The sequence below is a fragment of the Anarrhichthys ocellatus genome, unplaced genomic scaffold (assembly GCF_004355925.1).
Source record: "Anarrhichthys ocellatus isolate YVR2014 unplaced genomic scaffold, GSC_Weel_1.0 scaffold7, whole genome shotgun sequence".
Classification (NCBI taxonomy): Eukaryota; Metazoa; Chordata; class Actinopteri; order Perciformes; family Anarhichadidae; genus Anarrhichthys; species Anarrhichthys ocellatus.
In genome coordinates, this window is record NW_022280037.1 from 4,602,499 (window position 1) to 4,622,722 (window position 20,224).

A 20,224-nucleotide genomic window follows, 5' to 3' on the forward strand; every position below is an offset into this window, starting at 1 on the left:
AACGTTTAATACTAAAACCTAGTCGGGGAATCCTTCTGTCTTACTTAAAGGGGTCAGTGATTTTATTTTACACATAAAGTTGAGTTTCCTTCTCATGGGGAGCTCAGCCTGTGAACAAAAAGTTGTTTCACTTATTTTGTGGCTCCGCAGGAAGCTCTCTAAAGACTGAGAATTTACTACAAACTCCAAATGTATCACAATAAGCCTCCGTTACAAACTGGGGGCCAGGAGTTGAAGAAAGATGTTGACATCCAACATGCAGGGGGAGTTTTCACTCAACCAGGACGGGAATCTTAAGGATGGCAACTTTAAAGTTCATCTGCAGTACATCACTGCCACACTTTTACTACACACATCCTATTAGGATTCAGAAATAAAAGAGATAAAGGACACGCTACTGTCCTTATTCCTTCCATCTGAGGCGTTTGAGGAGTGTTGTTACATAAGTACCATTAAGACAGATACCAGTACATTAACTCATCATCAACTGTCTGCTCACCTCTTTTGATGCCGTGGTTACATTTGGTGCAGTCCGGGGGGCTGAAGGAGCACCCTCCTCTGGCGATGGCTGGAATCACACCGGTGTAGGAGGAGTAGCCGTTGACCCTGCAGGGCTCTCCGTAGCACGCCTCCACTGAGGTGCAGCAGTACACTGGATGGGTAATCCCTGAGGGCTGTGGACCGGTGCTGGGCAGCAGCTTGGGTCTCCTGCCGCTCTTTGGGGACAAAGCGAGGGGTGACATGGGAGAGGGGGAGGTGTCCGGGTGGCTGAAGTGGACGTAGTAGCCGGGGAAACAGGTGTAGGTGTGCGGGCTGATGGTTATGGCTGCCGGATGGGTTACGGAGTGAGGGGCCTGAAGATGGTGGTGATGATGGTGGTGGTGGTGATGGTGGTGGTGGAACACCTCGGACAGCGTGCCGTCCTCGGGCTCCTTGAAGGTCTTGTCCTCCAGGAAGAGGGCCAGTCTGTGACAGTACTCGACGCACCTCTCCTGGGAGCAGCAGTAGCAGGAAGACACGTCAGTCTCCACCTGCTCCTTTTTGATTGTTTTCAAGGAGAATCCCAGCGAAGAGCCACGATGGAGCTCATGTTTGAGACACTCCTGTCCTCCTGTGGCGCCCTTCCACTCTGGATCCAGAGCCTCACTTTTACACAAACTGCAGCAACCCTGGATGGTAGAGTCCGGCTGGGAACGAACCGGATCTTCTGTACCCTGTTTTATGTGCTTTAGTTGGTCCGCATGTTTGGGATGTGTTGTTCTTTTGGTCAGCTTTGTTTCTCCACATACTGGCTTACCGCTAATCTCACCCTGAGTCGTAGCTGCTGCTTCACTCCCACTCGCCGGCTTGGAGTCCGTCATCTTTTGCCGTTTGGTTCCATACCGGCTACTAGTGAGTTTGAGCAGCGTTGCAGCAGTAAGGCCTGCTTGACGCCGAGGCGTCGGCGCAAACAAAGCCAACCAGTCGATGTTCTCAGCCTCCGCTGGCGACCGCCTCTGTTTTTTAGGTCTTTCTTTTGGGTCTGCTTTCCCTCCCGGGGCAACCTTTTTGGTTTTATGACCTCTATTTTCATTTTTAGTGAGACTATCTTTTGCTTTGTCTTCACTAGAAGGCTGCTGTTTCTTCGTGAGATTTGAATCATCTCTGTAGAGCAGCAAGCTGTTGACAGCCTCAGCGTTAAGAGAGGCCATTCTCCGCTGGCGGGGCTCAAAGACAGGTGCGGGAAACATGAGTAAGGCGTCAGATTGGTTGATTTTTGGTTCCAGTGCTTGCTGATTGGCTGTGGACGTTTTCTTAAATCCAGATTTCGTCCTTCTTTGACTGGAGCTGGAGTGCAGCTTCTTCTTGACTTTAACCCTCTTTTGTTTCCCAGATTTTGGTGCATCCTTTACTTTACCCTCAACCCGTTTCTCCTCTAGACGGGTGAGCAGGACGCAACAATCCAGCGCATCTCCGTCACCCCCTGCCAGTGTCTTCTTTCTATCTTTCTTTTTCCTTCCTCTCAACTCATTTTTTCTCTCTTTCCCTTTTTTCACACCACCTCCTTTCTCCTTGCTTCCCTTCTCCTTCCGGGGCTTCCCACATTTCACAGGCTGGCTCCGCTGAGCTTTCACCATTGTCACAGCGTCCGGGGGCAGAGCCACCACCTCCTCTTCATCCACGTGGGTCCTACGATGGCGGGTTTCAGCTCAGAGAGACCCTTCAGCGAGCATCATCATGGGTCATCACCAGGGTCCATAGACTCTCTGGGGAGACACAGATTGGACATTTAACTGTAAAGCTGAAGCCGCACAAAGACAGAGAATCTGAGAGTGACTTAATGTAACCGACAGGATCTTTTGATGCATTATTCAACAATCGGATTTACTTAGTTTGCTGTCCAGGTCCCCAGAGAATATGACCACTTAGACAGCCTGTCTCCTTGACATGCAAATACACTGCACACACAAGACGGAAGATGAGCGGAGATAAAGAGCACATGATATGTTATGCCTGAGGCCATATGTACTCCAACCTCCTTCCCATTTGTCTGCTCCATCTTAGTTTAACATTTGCTCTTTTCCCACTTATCTCATTATATAGGAATTCATTATGCTGTGTCTGCTGCGTGTTTTGATTCAGGATTGCAGCCGACTTAAAAAAAGAAAATATTGCCTTTTCCCTTTGTCAATAAAGATCATTTTAAGCTCCATGAGCTCATATTGAAGCACATTAATGACTCGCACAATCCACAAGGAGCTCAATATTACGAGCTTTTACTCACTCAGTGATGAAGCACAGAAACACGGCCCAGAATCAGTTTAGGTGATGCATTTAACGTTTGATGCGATGGATGCTTTTAGAAGTGATTTGGATCCGTAATGCACTATTCCGCACTGATTTGTTGTTAACCATAGCCACAGCCTGAAGCTGATCTCTGTGCATGGCACTATGGCTCAGCAAAGAGTAGGTAATCAGATTAAACGTGAAAAGACTGTCACATTGAGGGAGTGTATCTTTCAATTTCTACAAGGTAAAAGGCTCAGCCAACTCTTTAAAATCACTGTGAGGCATGACATTAAGGAGTCATTCTCCAATATTTGAAGACACCAAACCAAACAGCATGATCAAATGACTCATGAATTGATCCTTATTTCACCAGCACAGGTGGCGGAAAACACGCGTCAAACAATAGCCTCTTCAGTTTCCATGTCAACAGGCTGCTACAGAGTGCATCAAAGCACCTCCAGCAACTTCGGAGTAGAAGACGTATAAGCTGCACGATCCTCTGCAATTCACACGAGTCTTTCTGCTCTCTCAACACAAAAAGCACCTCACTTAGGAGAAAACCTTTAAAGCTCCGAAGATTCAACTGCCAGTGACCTTTATGCAATGACACTCCTGTGTGCAGCATGAAGACGGATCATCCTTCTGCACCGAAACACAATTATGCCACTTGACCTCCAAGAACTAAGTCAGCATGGGACTTTTTATTTTTTAAATGAAGTGACTCTTCAGCCAGAAAACCATTCAGCTTTTTACGAACACTTACTCTCTCAGACATGAATAAGTCTGAATCTCAGCTTCCATTAATACCAGACACAAATAAGTCCAGTTAGATTATTTAACAAGTTGCTCGTTATGAGTGCACATTCGTTATCCGACAAGCTCATACGTCAAATGATTGTCAAATATTTCCAAAGTTGTCAATAAAATAGCAAAAATGCTCCTTACAGTTTCTCCGAACCCAAGTGGAGATATTCTAGAGCTACCCTCACTTTGTCGATTAGTCAACTCGTCATTTTGGTCTCAGTCGACGAAGATTTTCTGCTTTTCATGATGAATTACTTATTTCCAAGCAACTTATAAACACATCTTTGGTAAACACTGGATTTAAAGTGGTACTTTTCTGTGATTCTTACCAACTAAACTAATTAATTCGACTAATAAATTAGTTTCTTTGGCCGAGGACAGCCCTGCCCTACTCAAAGGTCTTGTTGGTCCTCAAAGATATTCTGTTAAAACAGAGAAAAGCCGAAGCTAGAACTAGAAAATGACTTTAATGATTCTCAAAAATTGATTTTAAACTTTCTGTTGATAAACTGATCCAAGGATCTACTAACCGTTTCAGCGCTACATGAATTATTTACAGTATACAAGCTAGTTAACAAAAGAGGAAGCGTTTGGATTTTCTCTGACGCACTAGTGCAGAGATGCAACCTTTAGTGGAAGAGAGCATAACAACCTCATCACCAAGCGTCCTTGTTTTATTGTTCATGAAAATGCATCCCCTCACAAATAAAATCCCAACTTTTTGTAAAAAAAAAAAAAAAAAAAAAAAAAAGGCTTTATCTGCAATCACATGCTATATCTCTAGTATTGGCAATAACTGACTGGAATCAGTTGAAATGTGAGACCCTGATATGCCCATTTGTAAATGATGTTTGTGCCCTCACTGATGTTTTCTTTCTATGAAGGAAAGTGCATCAAATCATGTTTAAATGTCATTTTCTGTGCTGTTTTTAAATTGAACCACTTGGCACCCAGACTTTAAATGACTCTTGAGGGGCAGTCAAGACATCCCGTTTGCCCATACGCCATTTCACAATTGTATTCTTCCACCATTTGCAGTCGAGTAACGTGCGTCAAAAAGAGAGTAACGACGGCATATGACTCAAAAATGCAAGCAAATTCTGCTAAAAACTGTTTCTGCGCTGCATAACAATCGCTTATTCATGCACTCGAGTATTTAACACAACTTCAACTCATCACCAGTGTGCAACACATCTGCTGTTCTTTTACAACTCGCTATCATGTAACACCTAATGAAGGGTTGGGAAAACCAAAAAGAGCGGTTCTTGTTGAAGTGCTCTAATTACAAGAAGACCGTGTGAGGTTTAATCTATTCTCTTCGCTCATTTTCTTTACACTAAATCCTACCTTGTGTCTGTTGTAAGCTGTGATCTGTTGCTTCATCTTAACATTGCTGAGAACATACCCAGTTGCGTCGTACCACAAACGCAAACCCACTTTGACTTCGGAGCGGACGCAACTCTCTGGCTGGACATTTTCAAGAACCATCTCATGCCATCTCTGCCCTTATTGCCGAAGGACTCGGTGAACCGTGAAATGCAATCCATGAGAGAGAAATTTAATTTCCAGATCACAAGGAGGACAGAAGGAGCCTCGCATTGAGTTTCTGTCTACGGATATCAAATCAAGTCGCTTCATTTAAATAAGACAAGCATGCACAATGGAAGGAAATGAGCTCATAGAAGAGCGTTTTTACTATTCCCGGCTAAACCTTCACCACACTGACCACAACAAATAAAACAATAGGTTCAAATGAATATCGCGGTCTGATATTTGGAAACCAGTCATTTAGATAATTGTTTCCAAAACATGTTTGTCTTGTGTGGACATGACTTGTGAGCAGGTTCACAAAAGAGTGATTTATTTTGTATTTGAAGGTTTTTAAAGGCCTGAAAGGGTAAAAGTATCTTTCCCAAGAAAAGGGGAACTTAACAGGATTTCTTGATCATCATCTTATGACTTGTCAGATTCACCAATTCCAGTGTATTCCAAGAAAAACAAGCTAAAATGTGAAATTATTTTAGGTAACAGATATCAATTTTCCTTCTTATCCCTTTTAATTATCTTTGTGACCCTTTATTTACATTCTGGGGACCCGTTGTTGATGTTGTGACCCCCAGGTTAAGAAGCACTGATTTAGAAGATCAAATGGAAAGACGGATATCTACTTCTGAAAATGACAGATATCAAAAGATCCCCTCTTTAAACATTATGCAATTTAAAATAAATGGCGCACAATGGACACACAACACCCACATAATGATACTGTTGTCTCCCCCTCTGCGTGTACACTGACTGTACAGTAATATCTGAAGACAGAGGAGGAGGTGGCTGTGCTGCCTGGCTGTCGCACAGACTCATCCAGAGGACGGACATGGTGTAGAGCTGTCATCATGAGAGAGAAAGCCCCGCGGCACGGAGCTCTCAGGAATCTAAGCGGTGCGTGTGCTGCTTCAGATAGTGCACAGCAACACAACTCCACTTTTCATGGAGCAAATCAGCAGTTCAACAATCCTCCACCAACACCACCCAACCGTCCTCCTCCACCACCACCACCACCTCCTCCCTTCACCTCCATGCAGGTTCAGGCACCAGCAGTTACCAACACACCCACATCCACTTATGGATTATAATAAACGGGGGGAAAAAATGCAATTAAGAGCCGCGTTATTGCACGTATTGTAATCGGGCTACAAAAAAAGAGAGAGAGAAGCAGTCTCGCCTACTGGAGCTCGTAGTTGGCCATGGTGGTGGACGGTGTTAATCTGACAGCATGCCGTAGCAGGAGTGCGGGCTGCGATACGAGAAGTGAAAAAAGCTCCTCAACGGGGAAACGAGTCTAAAACAGCCGACCATCCTCGATCAATCCGGGGTTCGAGGCGCCGCTGGTTAATATCAGTATCAGTAGGAGCTCGTGTCACAGCCGAGTTGTTAGGAGCAGGCTACCCACCGATCCGATCATCTCCAACTGTGACGGGGATTACAGCCGCGATTGATCGTTACCTTGCGTGTCCCGTCGGGTGAAATGAAAAATCCCGTCCGTCCCTGTTCCTGGTGGTCAGTTTCTACCCGGTCGGGCTGTCGACCTGGGGAGCGATCCGCGGACCAAACAGCCCACAGTAGCTGGAGACATGGTGAACAAATCGGTGAGCGGTGACCTACTTCCGAAGTGGCATGCTGGAGATAATATGCATGCGCTGCCTGCATTCACATTGGCCGTTGCACCGGGACATCCCTCTATAACGCTCATGTTGCTGTAATATCCCTGCAGGGACTAAACCGGGTACGCAATCATCACTGGGGAATTTTCTTTTTTTAAATTCCCTTCAAGAAATATGCGCGTGTATTTCCCCCTGCAATATGTCCTATTATTTTAAATCTCTATTTTGGTTTCCTGAGCAAAAACATCGCCACTGGACATTACCAAACTTCTCTTCTAAAGGCCAACAAGAAGTGGTCGTCTCAGAAATAGTTAAGTTTGAGCCTAAAACATAAGGACAATAAGTAGAAATTGAGAAAAAAAAAAAAAGTAATACTCATAATACACAGACAGCTGACTAAAAACTATAAGAAAATAGGTCCTCAAGGGCTGTTAAATAGTGCCAAACAGGACTGTTTACTCACCACTAACAAGACTGTAAATTATCATTATGTTAAAAAAACAACTATAAACCAAGTTCCAGCAACACAAACATCATGAAGATCACTTAACTCTTTTTGCCTTAATAAGGCTCATGTCATATTTCTTAATAAAGATAAGAAGAGGCCAGTAATCAGTAAACTACAATATTAATCGTCACATGCAAGAAAACTATAGGTCCTAGAATTATAGTCATATATTAAGGTACAACTAAAACATAATATTAAACTGTATATTGAAATATTATTGAAATCATATGAAACACCTTCAGACAGCTATAAACTCACTGTGTGTAAAACACACACTGCATCCCCATAGCTATAGCAACACAAACTGTGAAGTCACTAATTAATATTACATCCATAATATATATATTCCTAATTTCAGATTAATGACAGCAGAGAATAAAAGCATGTATGTGTTTACTTGGCTCAAATATTCATAGTAAACCTATTGTTTATAGAACATATCATGTCCCTGCACATCAACATAAACACCATTAAGATCAACTCTGAGTATTACATAATATAAATCCCTAAAGGAGTATTCCAGCGATTATTATGGTCAGATTACCGACAGCAGAAAATAGAAGCATGTATCCCTCTTAATTAGTCTCATTTACTGTATCCTCTGCTCTTAATGATACGTGGAATCTAATGAGGAGTGATGGGTCGCCGCTAATCATTTATTACCCTACTTCTTGAGGAGACACAGATAACATCGGCCTATTACATAATACACACACTGTTGATGATGATGGCTCAGATGCTGCTCTCACTCAGTGGATGTTCAATTATAGGAAAACTGCACCAAACAGCAGGTTCAGTCTCTTAACAACAAACTGATTGGAAAGCCACTCTGCTATCAAGTTAGCATCTAGTCAGAATCGAGCTTAATTGGGATAAATGCAGATTGTCCTCATCAATATCAGCTTTCCAGTGTGTAATTAACAGCTGTAAATAAGCTGGGTGGGTTGAGTTAATGAGGCATGAGCACCGGGGGAAGCTGAGGGAGTAGAGACTGCTGAGAGCTGACCTGTACTGCAATACACTGCAACCCACTGCAGAAAGATGCATGACACCGACCGGGACCATTAGATGCTTCCGGCATGCAGGAAGCACTCACTCACTCAATCACTCACTGCTGGTGGTGATGATGATGATACAGACATAGAGCTGGCATCTAAATTAATGCTAAAACGCAGACTAGTGAAAATCTCAAAACGATTTGAGATCTGACAAAATTTACATATATTTTAAAAAGGGGGCAAAAAAAAAAAACAACAAGGAGCTGAAAGATGCTTTGAGATTCCAAAGGGCACACACATACTCAGGGGTTTTGAACTGAGCGTAGGTGTATCCAGGAATTCAGTGTGAATACTTAACACGTCTACAAATATGAAGCAAGTTAAACTGTATATTTGTCTTTTTTTCTGGGCTCATTTGCAAAGAGGATTTCAATCTAGCCACTACCAGTAAAGACAGGTGTAACACATCATCAAAAACAATGCAAAATCTACATTAATGTAGGCAAAATGTGTGGGTAGTAATCAACTTATAAAAAGATGTGGTCAGAACAGTTGCTGCAACTCCCATAGACAGATCACAGGTGCATATTTGAATAAAGGCAAAGACAGGCTCTTAAAATAAGGTCACATGACCTGTTGGTTCCCTGACAGAGAAGAGTGTTTGAATCTCTAGTGTCAGGAAAGGAAACCCCTTACCATCCTTGCGCACAACATGTAATATTATGTTAAACTCAACAGTATTTCTTCAGACCGTTTTCACCTCAGAAATCTCCCAACTGATGTACAATTGGTCGTGTGTGTATACCCCCATTCAACAAGATATTGCCTCAGAAACTTGTCTCAGTAGATATTTACGGAGGATGATGAATTTTTCATTCTAAAAGGTGGAGAGATAGCACCGAGGAGAGTGAAATAACACTGTGATACTTTATTGATCTCTTTCTCCGCTTGCCCTGCCTGAAAAGTCAGCGCTCAGATTCTGCAACAGAGCAGCCGACCTCCAGCTGCCACAGCGTCAGTGCACTGTCAACTAAAGGTTTACAAAAATATATACGGTTTGTTCTTGGAACGAAGGTAAACAATAATACCAATAGCCACAATGTGAAGTCTTCTATTCAAGCCTTTAAAGCAAGAGAAAGTAGCCATACCTGGACAAATCCTGCTATGGCAAAGGAAAGACCCGGCCTACTCTGCCTCTGTTTGGCAAGTACTTGTGGCCTTCGTTGGTAGTATTGGTTAGGTTTAGGCATGACCAGTGAGACTGATTAAGGTTAGGGTAAGACTATCAAGCTAAACCAATCAGAGGCAGAGTAGGGCGGTCATGCCTTCCCCATAGAGCATTTAGATGCTAAAGAGCGAGATATTTCCCCTCAGGAAGAACAAAACAGAGCTAAAAGAAAATGAATATTGGACTCCAAATGAATGCTAATGTTGCTCTGTAATTGTTGCATTTGTAATAAATGCCAACAACTTTGCCATTTAAGCTTAAAAGATGATGGCGTGTCAATGCTGCGTTTACAATTTGTTTACGCTGCCCCAAGGTGGCCCAAAAAATCCCTAATTGCTGGTTTAAGTGGCAAACCTTAGCTCCATGCGTCTTCCTCCACCTCATTTTAAAACCTTTCAGTGGCGAAGGCACAGGTGCTATCATGGTAGCTAAAATTGCTTTATCAATCTGTCTCTGTATCTTGTGAAGAATATTTGTTAATACACCAACATGTAATCAACATCCACATCCCTAAACCACACATGAATGTGGTCTATTTAGTCACACGAAGAAAGGCGGAGAGAAGCAGGGCTGCGTCACACCTGTTGAAAATGTCCTGGCAGTGCACAATGTTTGTTGTCAAACCCCTTCCGGTGTCCCCCATGGCACTGTATTTTGGAAAAAAATATGTACGGTAGTAACCGTGAGAGACAAATATATTTTTGTTGGATGTTTGTCAATTAAAAAGATCATTTTGCAAATCAATAAAGTCGCAGATTGTCGTAGCATAATGTTTTTGGGTGTGAAACATCTGTCTTCTTGCACAGTGTACATCACCAACACAGCTATGTGCTCCATGCACAAATGTAACGTCATCTTACTTGATGCGTTTTATCAGCGACTCTTTTTTCTTGACTTGTGAAATGATCTTTTAAATTGTCTAACATATGTTTAAAGTCATGGCGCAATTTAAACAGGATCAAAAAAATGATTTGACTCTCACCGTGGACTACAGTACCGTCCCCATGGTGGTTCACTGAAAGGGGCGGGACTTCACCTCTATTCCCCAGTGAAACGAAATATTTGAGCGGCGTACAGTTACAAGAGAGATTTAAATCAAATCCCTCGCATTTTGATTGGACCGCTAAATAGAATGTAGAGAGCTAGAGAGGACTGTGGCTCCACATAGTCCTCTGTAGCTCCACATTCTTTCACTTATCACAAAAAGAATGTTCAGTTATCGCGAAAGAATGTTGATTGATTAATGGATGAATGTCATAACATTATTGGCTGAAATTGTTAGGTACTAACTGAAGTAAGCACACAACATATTTTGTTTTACACGAAGAAAAGATCCTTTATATATAATTAAGGTGCACAACATGACAGACAATATGAGCTAAAAGGGGTTAAAATGTCATTTTTCATTTCACATTGACTTTAAAGCAAAACATGTTTTCAATGTGATGACACAAACAGTAAACACGCAAACGAAAAAGTGAAGTCATTCAGGAGGCTTTACCCCTGCTAACCACTGCAGCAACGTGTCATTGTCATACGACTGGCTGAATACTGCGACTTGTCGACCAAGGTTTTCGAAAGAATGCGTGGGTGAACAAGAGGCATTTGTGTTATGCACGGGCGAAAGCAACAACACCGGGGCACTCGGCGGTTTGTTTCTGGGACAGCAACTTATTCGTACGACATATTGTTTGTGTGGGTTTAGAAATTTCTTTCTGCTAGAAATAAGACAACACAGGAAAATATAATCTGAGGGAATTTAACGCTGCCACCAAACTGATAAATAGATGGTAAACCACACATGACAATGATAGAACATATGTTTAATGCTTTGAAACAGCTGAGGCATGGCACAAAAGTAGGGGAGTTTATATTCTGAAGATGATCACTGAATTTTGTAGACTTAGCCTGCAACTATGCACGCGTCATCGTTGGAAAACAATGCGTTTTGCTGTAAAACAGAACAGGTAGTGAACTGTTATTTCTCTGCTGCAGCGTGGAAGCCTACAGATGTAGAGATGGCAGTTCAGCGCTACAGAGCAGATACAGGGCAGGAAGTGTAATTATCTGCTTCTACTGCTCCTCTTCAAAGAGACAGGGCAAGATGCCAGACAGTCTGACTGGCAAAGAGGAAGAAGAGAGGAGAAAACAGAGAGAGAGAGAGAGAGAGAGAGAGAGAGAGAGAGAGAGAGAGCGAGAGAGAGAGAGATAGTGATGAAGACTAAATTCACAAAATTTGAAGCAAAGTGCCAGAGACGAGTGAGGAAGGTGGAGAGGGAATCTCACATCTCATCGAGCAGGAGAGAAGTCAAACTTAGTAGAAATCAGAGGGGCAGTTTCTCACATTCACCCTGCTTTTCTTTGCCCGACAGCTCCTCGGGGGATACATAGTTTGACATAGACTTTCTGAGAGAGCAGGCGAGAACAAGAGAGAAGTAAAATTAAGGGAATGTGTGAGAGACAGCGAGGGGACGGGGAGGGAGGGGAGGCACAAGACAAGAGAGTGATGGATTGAGATAGCGCAGGCAATGGAGACAGTGAGAGATTGTCATCATCATCATGAACAATGACTCTCTGATAGAGCAGGCCTGTTGCTGGATTTTTCAACCCAGCGGAGGAAGGAGCGAGGAGGAGGCGGCCGCACGCCCGCCTGCCTGCCCACCTGCCAGGGCCTCCGTCATGCTTTTAGCATCTGCCAAACTGAAGGACGCTTGGTGCCATGTGCTTTTTACTGAAGGAGCCTGACGTTTGTCAGTCACAGTGAGGGCTTCTGTTCTGTTAGGCCATAGCAAAAAAGGGTTTGATACCCCCCCTCCCCCCTCCACACACACACTATGCTACCCCATGTAAACAATCCCAGTGTGTGTGAGAAGTGAGCGAGACCCCGGCTCTGAAAGCTCCACATCCACTGCAGCTGTGTGCCGGCCAACAGCTGACGCCGGGCTGTGGGTCTCTGCTCTGTTTCATGCTTCCCTCCCCACCAACCCTGCCGCCTCCTCCTCCTCTTCTTCTGTGTTTCCATGAAGCAGACCTGTAATTTTCACAGCTGTGTCTCTGGCATTGTGCCAGGGCGAGTCAAGAAAAGGGAGAGCAAAAGGGAGAGGGAGAGAGAGAGGGAGAGGGGGGGAGAGAGAGGCTGGCTAATGGCTTTTGGAGGAGCACAAGCTACAGCACAGATTGAGATCCAACTGTGAAACTCATTAGCATTATAAAACATACAAGTACAAGGTTTTGCCAATTATATGGTAGCCACAAAGGTTTACAACGTAGGTCTTATTTTCACAGCTTTCCCCATCATATCTATTCGTTAGGATAACATTGACTGCATTATTGAAAAGTAACTGCTGAAATCTGTAAACACTGTGCTACAACAAAGTCAGACAATCAGACAGGTGGTAATGACACCAGTTTAACAACAGTCAACAGTTTAGGTGGATTATTTCAACCGTGTCATTTAGAGGTAAAACCCAAAGAGCGTGCACCCTAAATTACGGTAATAATCCCAAATTGCAGGAAATCTTTTTGCACGCACAACTAAGTAAATACAGTGTGTTAAAGTTGAACCTCGAAGTCTGTAAACTGATGCATGTTTTCAACCGACGGTTTTGTAATTTGTTCTGTTTTGTTTTCTCTTCCAAATAAGATTGACTAACATGGGGAGTTACATTTTCTTGCCCTGTTGGACTTCTTTTTAGCGATGTTGTCATAATTCCCAGAACTCAAACAAAGTGTGAGTTAACTACAGGGATTATTGGACGACTGTCCAGAACTCTTAAAGCACCAATGTCACTGGTTTGGACTGATTTAAATGGGAAAAAAAATATTATAAACACAGCAAATGACAAGATTAAGGCCTTAAAACGGGTCCTGCTTCATCACCTGAACGGTCCTCACTATGTGTCTATGCAACTAGTTTTCAAGAAATTCAAGGGCGTACGCAGTTATGCAAATGTTCAACAAGCCCACGGTTTGGTTTATATTGACGTTTTTTGGGTTATGGTTTCGGATCAGTTTGTATTGAACATTGGAGAGAAGAAAAACAACCATTTCTAATGTGTTTGAACTCCAAAATACATAAATAGACAGATAGATAGTAATGAATAACATTTCTATATTGAAGCCACTTCATAAATGAAATACGGCTACGGCTACTTCATGGTCAAGTGGCGCCAGGTTCAAATAATTGCCTCTTCTATGTCTCTGGCACTTCATGAAATAATTAGCAGGTTTGGCTCTAATAGTGGTGCAACTCTTCAACAAGCTTGCGTTTCAGTTTGTACGTCATTGAAGGGGTCCTTTTCAACGCTTCGGTTTTGCATCCCAAGGTTTAGTCTCAGAAGTGAAACCAACATTACGAAGTAAAAGAAACTAAATAAATAAGTACATTTAAAGAGAATGTTAACTGTAGATAAAAACATTGAGATTGAAAGATTTTTTTTAGCCCTCGTGCCTGTTGGTCCCCGTTTAAAAAGCCCTTGTGAGTAACCTGAGAGGCATTATAACAGTTTTGTGCTTGTTTGTTACATATTCCTAAATGAATGTGGGGCCCAGAAGTTCATTTCTGCCTCTTGGCCTCCTAGCAGGTTAATCCAGCTATGATCTCAGCAAATAACTTGGTGCAATGTTATTTCTACCAACACGAATGAAAGCCATAATTAGTAAAGTAAGACACAAGTTGTAATAAACCAGGTGTCTCAAAGCCCAGCATTCACATGGCTATGCAAATGTTGCCCAAATGAAGTATTGACTAGGAAGCTGAAAGTATCAGCTACTGACAGAAACGGGTTAAAAAGTTATTTTGCTACCCAAGGCAGCTTGTACTGAATGGCATCCAAAAAGAATTAGGCCCAACGAGCCGAGTTCCTGATAGATAATATTTTACTTCCTTCTGTGGCACAACAGTGTGACGATGACATGCGTTTTGGAAAAAAGAAAAAGGGACTCGTCAGTGTACTTTTCCAATGCAACGTCATGAACAACAAAGACATTCACACTGGCTGGGATGTTGTTTTCACTTCCTAAAATAGATTTGCTATGCATTTCATTTAGCAAGATGAACCACACAATCATAGGAACAATAAATATATGTTTACAATATGAATAAATGCCAACACCCATTCTCTTGAATTCTCTTCTCTGCTGTCTTTTCTTCTGAACACATGTGGCCTGTATCCGAGCGGGAAGTATTTGTCTCCTTTGGGACAGCAGAGAAGACAGCAGAGACGACAGTGTGTTTGGGTGACAGGAGGCATGTTCCCGTCCTCCTCCTCCTCCTCCTCCTCCTCCTCCTCCATCTCTCTCTCTCTCTCTCTGTGTGGCCACAACAGCACACTTCTTCAGAAATAATGGGATTATGTCCAGGATTGATATCCAGCTTTATGGCTCACGTGTGGGCGCTGCACCTCTATTCAACATGCTGCTATGACAGGCCTGTCAAGGTAGGCTGCAGAGAACTGACTGGACACAGATCTATCACAACCTCCAGAACTGACGCTCCATTGTCTGGCTGTTCTCTCCACAAGAGGCTTTACAAACACCATTATAGTGAATAACTCACTTGGCAACTTGTGTGTCATGCATTATAACCCTGATGTCATGTCAGAGCGTGTACTTTTCAACAGCTGTCTTCTACAGCAGGAGGTGATCAGCTTTCCACAAATAAGATGGTCTTTTACCTGAACATGGCTGCAACTCACACAACTCTTTTCAATAGTGATGAATCGGCTAATTTCCCTGATTAAACACTCAATCTGTGATCTATATATGATATCTGAAAAAGTGGAGAACAAAAGATGTTCCCAGAGCCCGAACAGAAGACTTCAAATTGCTTGTTTTGACCCATCGGTGGTGGAAGAAGTACTAAGATCATATACTTGTGTAAAACTACCACTACCACAGTGTGAAAATACTCCATTACAAGTAAAAGTACAGAAGTATTGCTGAAACAAGGTTCTTTATGCATCTTCCAGCAGAATCTGTCTTTTAAACATCACATTGAGTGTCAGTGTGAAGTTGGTTTCTATTAAAGAAACAAATGCTGTTTTTATTTTGGTGCAAGGAAAAAAAATTTGTTGAAGCAAAGCTTTAATCAGCAATTGGTTATTGTGATATTTTAGATATGCATGCAGATTCATCTTCTTTGATAATAATATATTCAGGATGTCATGCTACGCTGCAATTTGTCTCTGATTCGGGTTTCAGACCGTTGCAGTTTGTATGAGAAAGCTGGTTTGTCTTCTGTATGCAACTGTAGAATGAAACACTGGTACAGGTTTCTGTATCAGGGCGTATGTTACACAAACCGCCTCCTTGTGTTCTCTACCGATGCCTAAACTATCAGAAGCTGCAACGTTCACTCATGTGGACAACTTATGTACATCATTCACTGTCTTTGGTGAAAGTTTTGCACCCTCAACTCGATTTTTCCATAAAGTGGAAGATTATAAATCAAGATTAGGGACTATTTGACCAGTGAATGTACATGTACAACACTGCTAACTCATTATTTGATGTCATTTGCTGTTTGTTTTAAGTCTGTTGCTTGCTTCTTTTATGAGGAACTTTGTATGTTGATTTGAACTTTGTACTGTTTTGTTTTTAAGTCTGATGTTTGTGCTTTTATGTGAAACTTTTTATTCTGCCGTAACGGCCAGGACTCCCTCGAAAAAGAGATTTTATATTTCACCGCGAATATCCTGGAAAATAAAGGTAAAAACAAAAAAAAACGTCCAGCTGTGTTCAGCTGAATGTGTTGCTTCTCAGATCGAGGTAAAGGGGAAAGAAAGAGGGCTGTAGCACATTGATTGATTTATAGACCAACACTTCAACACCTGAATTTTACTATAACATCATAAAACCCGTAATAACTTTTGAGGCTTGACACTTTGCAAATTAAACAACCACTACGCCCTCACTGACCACTTGCTCCTCTAAATAAACATTCCGGTGTCTTCAAATGTGATCCATCTTTAAATATTAACAACTTGATCCCATTCCCACAATCTCAGGGACAGACTGGTTCATTCTGACTCTAGAAAAAACACCAAACACACTCTCCTGGTTGACTTTTTCACTGTGGCCACCGTGCATCTACCTCATTGTTAGACGCCAAATACTTTAGATAAGATGGAACTGCATTCATCTCAAGGGCAGCTATTACAATACATCCACACATCCATGTACTGGGGGGCGGGGGAAAACACCATTAAATCCTTCATAAACTGCAGCAGCACACATGACTTTCAAAAATTCATTACACTTGATGTGGATGCAGTAGTTTGTACTTTTTGTACATTCAGATATATCCGTGTTTTGTTGTTCATAGTGTGTGGGGTGTGGCACCTGGATCCAGTATCCAACACATTATTCAAATGATAATTGTTCACCTGTTCTTGGTCGACTATGCATGCGTTTGCCTTTTGTCTTTGCCCATGTTGACTCCGGCTGTTTAAACGTGTGTTGGCAACTATTAACAGCTGTAAATCAATCAGTGTTCTCCAGACTTCTTTTCCCCTCCTTGGAAGAACACAGAAGTAATATCTGCAAAATGTACTTAAAAGTATCGAAAGTACTCAGCATGGAAGCAGAGCTTTACATTGTCATATGTTCTAATAATAAAGAACATTTTAATGTTGTATCTGATTAACAAAAGTTATTTGATTTACTTTTTGGGTTGTTAAGTGTGCTGTAAAATAGATTTAATGGACAATACTACTCTCCGAGAAGCAGTGGAGAAGTATTAAGCAGCATGAAATGGATGCATTACAGTAGAGTACAAGTACCTGAAAGGTGTACTTAAGTGAGGTACTGGAGTAAATGTAGCTCAGTTAGGCTTGCAGACAAAAAAGTCAAAGATATTCAGTTAATTATGATTGAAAAGCAGCAAATAGCCACATTTGAGAACCTGGACGCACTGAATTTTTGGTATGACGACTCAGTTAATTGATTAATCCGCTCATCACTCAGCTCTAGATCCAAAACAGTAAAATGCCACCAGGACCTTTACATGTGTCCAGCATGCTCTCCTGTGCCGTTAGCAGGCTGAGAACACAGCGTTCACCTCCAGTAAACAATGTGACAGTAAACCCACGGACACGTGAACTCCGCAGCCGAGTGGAGCCTCAAACTTGACTCAAACAGAAGCTGCTCGAGTGACATTTTCTGCGATCACGAGCTGTGGGGAGACTAAGCCGAGTCTCTACTCACCGTTTAGGCGATAAAAAGACGACAGAAGTGAGGGAAGAAAGCCACAGAGATCCTTTAAAAGTTTCCTTTCGGGTTTACAGATCCCCACCAAAAAAACAGAAGGAAGGATCTGTTAATCCGTCCGTAGCTGACACATTACTCCAAACCTTGATCCTGTCCTGCCTCAACACTTTCAGTTTTGCACGATAAGAGTTGAAGGTTGTTGTGGCTTACCGCTATGCGGGCTGCAAAATATCCCGACGTCAAGAAGGACGATCACTTCCACAGGGCGAGAGAGAGATGCGTCAGGTGTAAGCTTCCTGCAAGTGAAGGAGGAAAACAGAGTGGAGGTCGACTCATGTTGAGTTGATCGGCTGAAGCCTTTTTTTTTTTTTTTTTTTTTTTTTCCTCCTTCTTCTTCTTCACTCCAAACTGAACCGCTCCGCGCGCTTACGCGTAAAAATCCACCAGTCTCGACACTTTGAACCACAATCCCGGTTTAGAAGACGAAGTGAGGCGTGCTGAGCGTTTCAGCGGAGCTCCCTGCAAACTACGGCTCACTTCAGCGTGTTTTTACATAACAGCATCATCCGCTTTTTTTTTTTATGTTGACGCATCATGTAGCGAAAACATGGAGTTTCTTAAAGGGCCACGGACGCGCCGTCCACATGTCACCGTCCCCGGCGGCAGCGGCAGCAGCCCCGCTGTGGCTGACAGATGGTTCTCACCTAGTTAATGTCTTTAAGCCCTGTTCTTTTGACACTTGTATTAACCCTGGCAGCGGTGAGTGGGAGGGGGAGCTGGGCTCTCAATGAGGGCTCCGAGGTTTGTCAGCTCTGGCTCATCAGCAAAACCTGCTCTCACATGTGACTGCGTGGAGCCTCCTGGAGCTCTCGTGTGGAGGAGTTTGTTTTGTCTTAAGTCACTTTTTTTTTTTTTTACAGAGGTATATCATGGAACCTGGGATTGTGACATTATGAGCTTGTTTTGTACAGATACTGGTCCACACATTTTGGATGTCATGGTTAAACTTTGTTGTTCGAGTTTCCCTTCATTTCACTGCAGCTTATTTCACTAAACTAAAATAATGCATTTATTGCAACAGAAGTAGACGGACACATTTAAAACCCACATTGATCTCAGACAGGTGCTGATATGTGTGCATACAATAACATTTAGTCCGCAAACTACTGCAAGTTCAAAGTGCCCTTCTGCTGGCTACAACGCATAGTTACTTTAATCATTATCCTGGTGCCACTCTCTGATAATTCACATTTTTAAAAGTGGAAACTAATCATTTGTTGATGTTAATGAATTATTTGACAACACCTTATAGATCAGCTATGAGCTACTGAACAACTTTGGGGTTACCAGGTTGTGCGGACTTTTTGTCCTGTGTTTACTCTTTCTATTTGGTAATAGATGTCAAATACATCCATAAATGCATATGGGGTTCTCACTTTATAACAAGACATTGGGTTTGCATTTACAAGTTGCAAAATGTTAAATAAAATTGTCATTAAATTGATACTGTCCAAGTAGAGAATTGAGCAACCAAAAGTCTTAATGGCTTATAACTGATCTATAAAGCTTTAGAAAATATGTATTATCTATTAATAAAGCCATTTATATATATATATATATATATATATATATATATATATATATATAAAGAGCGTTAACTATAATCCATTATCAATGACTCACGTACAGTACATATCTCCAGATGCTTATAAAGAGGTATCCTTCACTTCACAAGGCATTCAGGCTGCACCTCTCCCCTGAAGGGAGAAGTTAGCCTCATAAAGAAACAAACAGCTAAAGAAGACAAAGCACTCTCCTCTGACAAGTTAACTTCCTTCACAAAGATCTGGACCTACAACCTGGTAGACCCAGAAGTTTGCATTATAATCACTTATTACTGATCTGCAAAGCATTCCATGGTTGATTATTCCTTTATGAAGTAGCTGATATCTTTACTCACATGCTTTACTCTAAAGTTAGACCAAAGCTGCTAATAATACAAAAAGATCAGCAAAGCTATATATCGATAATAAAACACTCATAAGCGCTTTAACTTTTGATTCTGCAGCACACGCTGCTGCTTGTACTTCTCTACATTTACTGAAGAAAACACGCAAAGGGTGTTTTTATAGTGTCATAATAATGCTTTGATTGTAAATGATCTTAATACCTCCAACACTAGTCAATCAATTCCAGAAAGCGTCTGTGGTCACATCATAGTAAATTTGTTTTTAACAGTCTTTTATTTTGTTAAGGACTACTTAAGCGGATTTATTCTTACAAACTAAAATTGTACGCTAGTTTCTTACCAACATCTCATTCCAGTTCAGTGTGTTGGAGAGAATGTTGACTTGCTTCCTGTGAACGGAAAATCCACCCTGAGACATGTATTATTCAAATACAGTGGGATAGCTCAGTCATTGTCTGAACGCGTGTCTTCCCTTTGGCTTCTCTGGAAACAAGGAGCTCCGTGTTCACACTGCACAGAGACATGCATGTTGTATTTACAATGTTTTCCTCTGTTTTTCTAAACTAACACAAACTCAAG

The 20,224-nt window shown here is 42.1% G+C and overlaps 1 protein-coding gene across 3 annotated transcripts in view; it reads right to left on the reverse strand.

Annotated features, from left to right (window-relative positions):
• bahd1 (bromo adjacent homology domain containing 1) overlaps positions 1 to 18,409 on the reverse strand; it is a 37,636-nt gene extending 19,227 nt beyond the window's left edge. The window contains exons 1-2 of one of the 3 annotated variants that reach the window (XM_031847445.1): positions 17,887 to 18,409; positions 500 to 2,246 (exon numbers count right to left, since the gene is read on the reverse strand). In XM_031847445.1, coding sequence (XP_031703305.1) covers positions 500 to 2,117 — 1,618 coding nt within the window. In that variant the 5' untranslated portion in view covers positions 2,118 to 2,246; positions 17,887 to 18,409. The other 2 variants (XM_031847446.1, XM_031847447.1) reach the window with 2 other exon arrangements.
• Between the last annotated feature and the right edge of the window lie 1,815 nt (positions 18,410 to 20,224).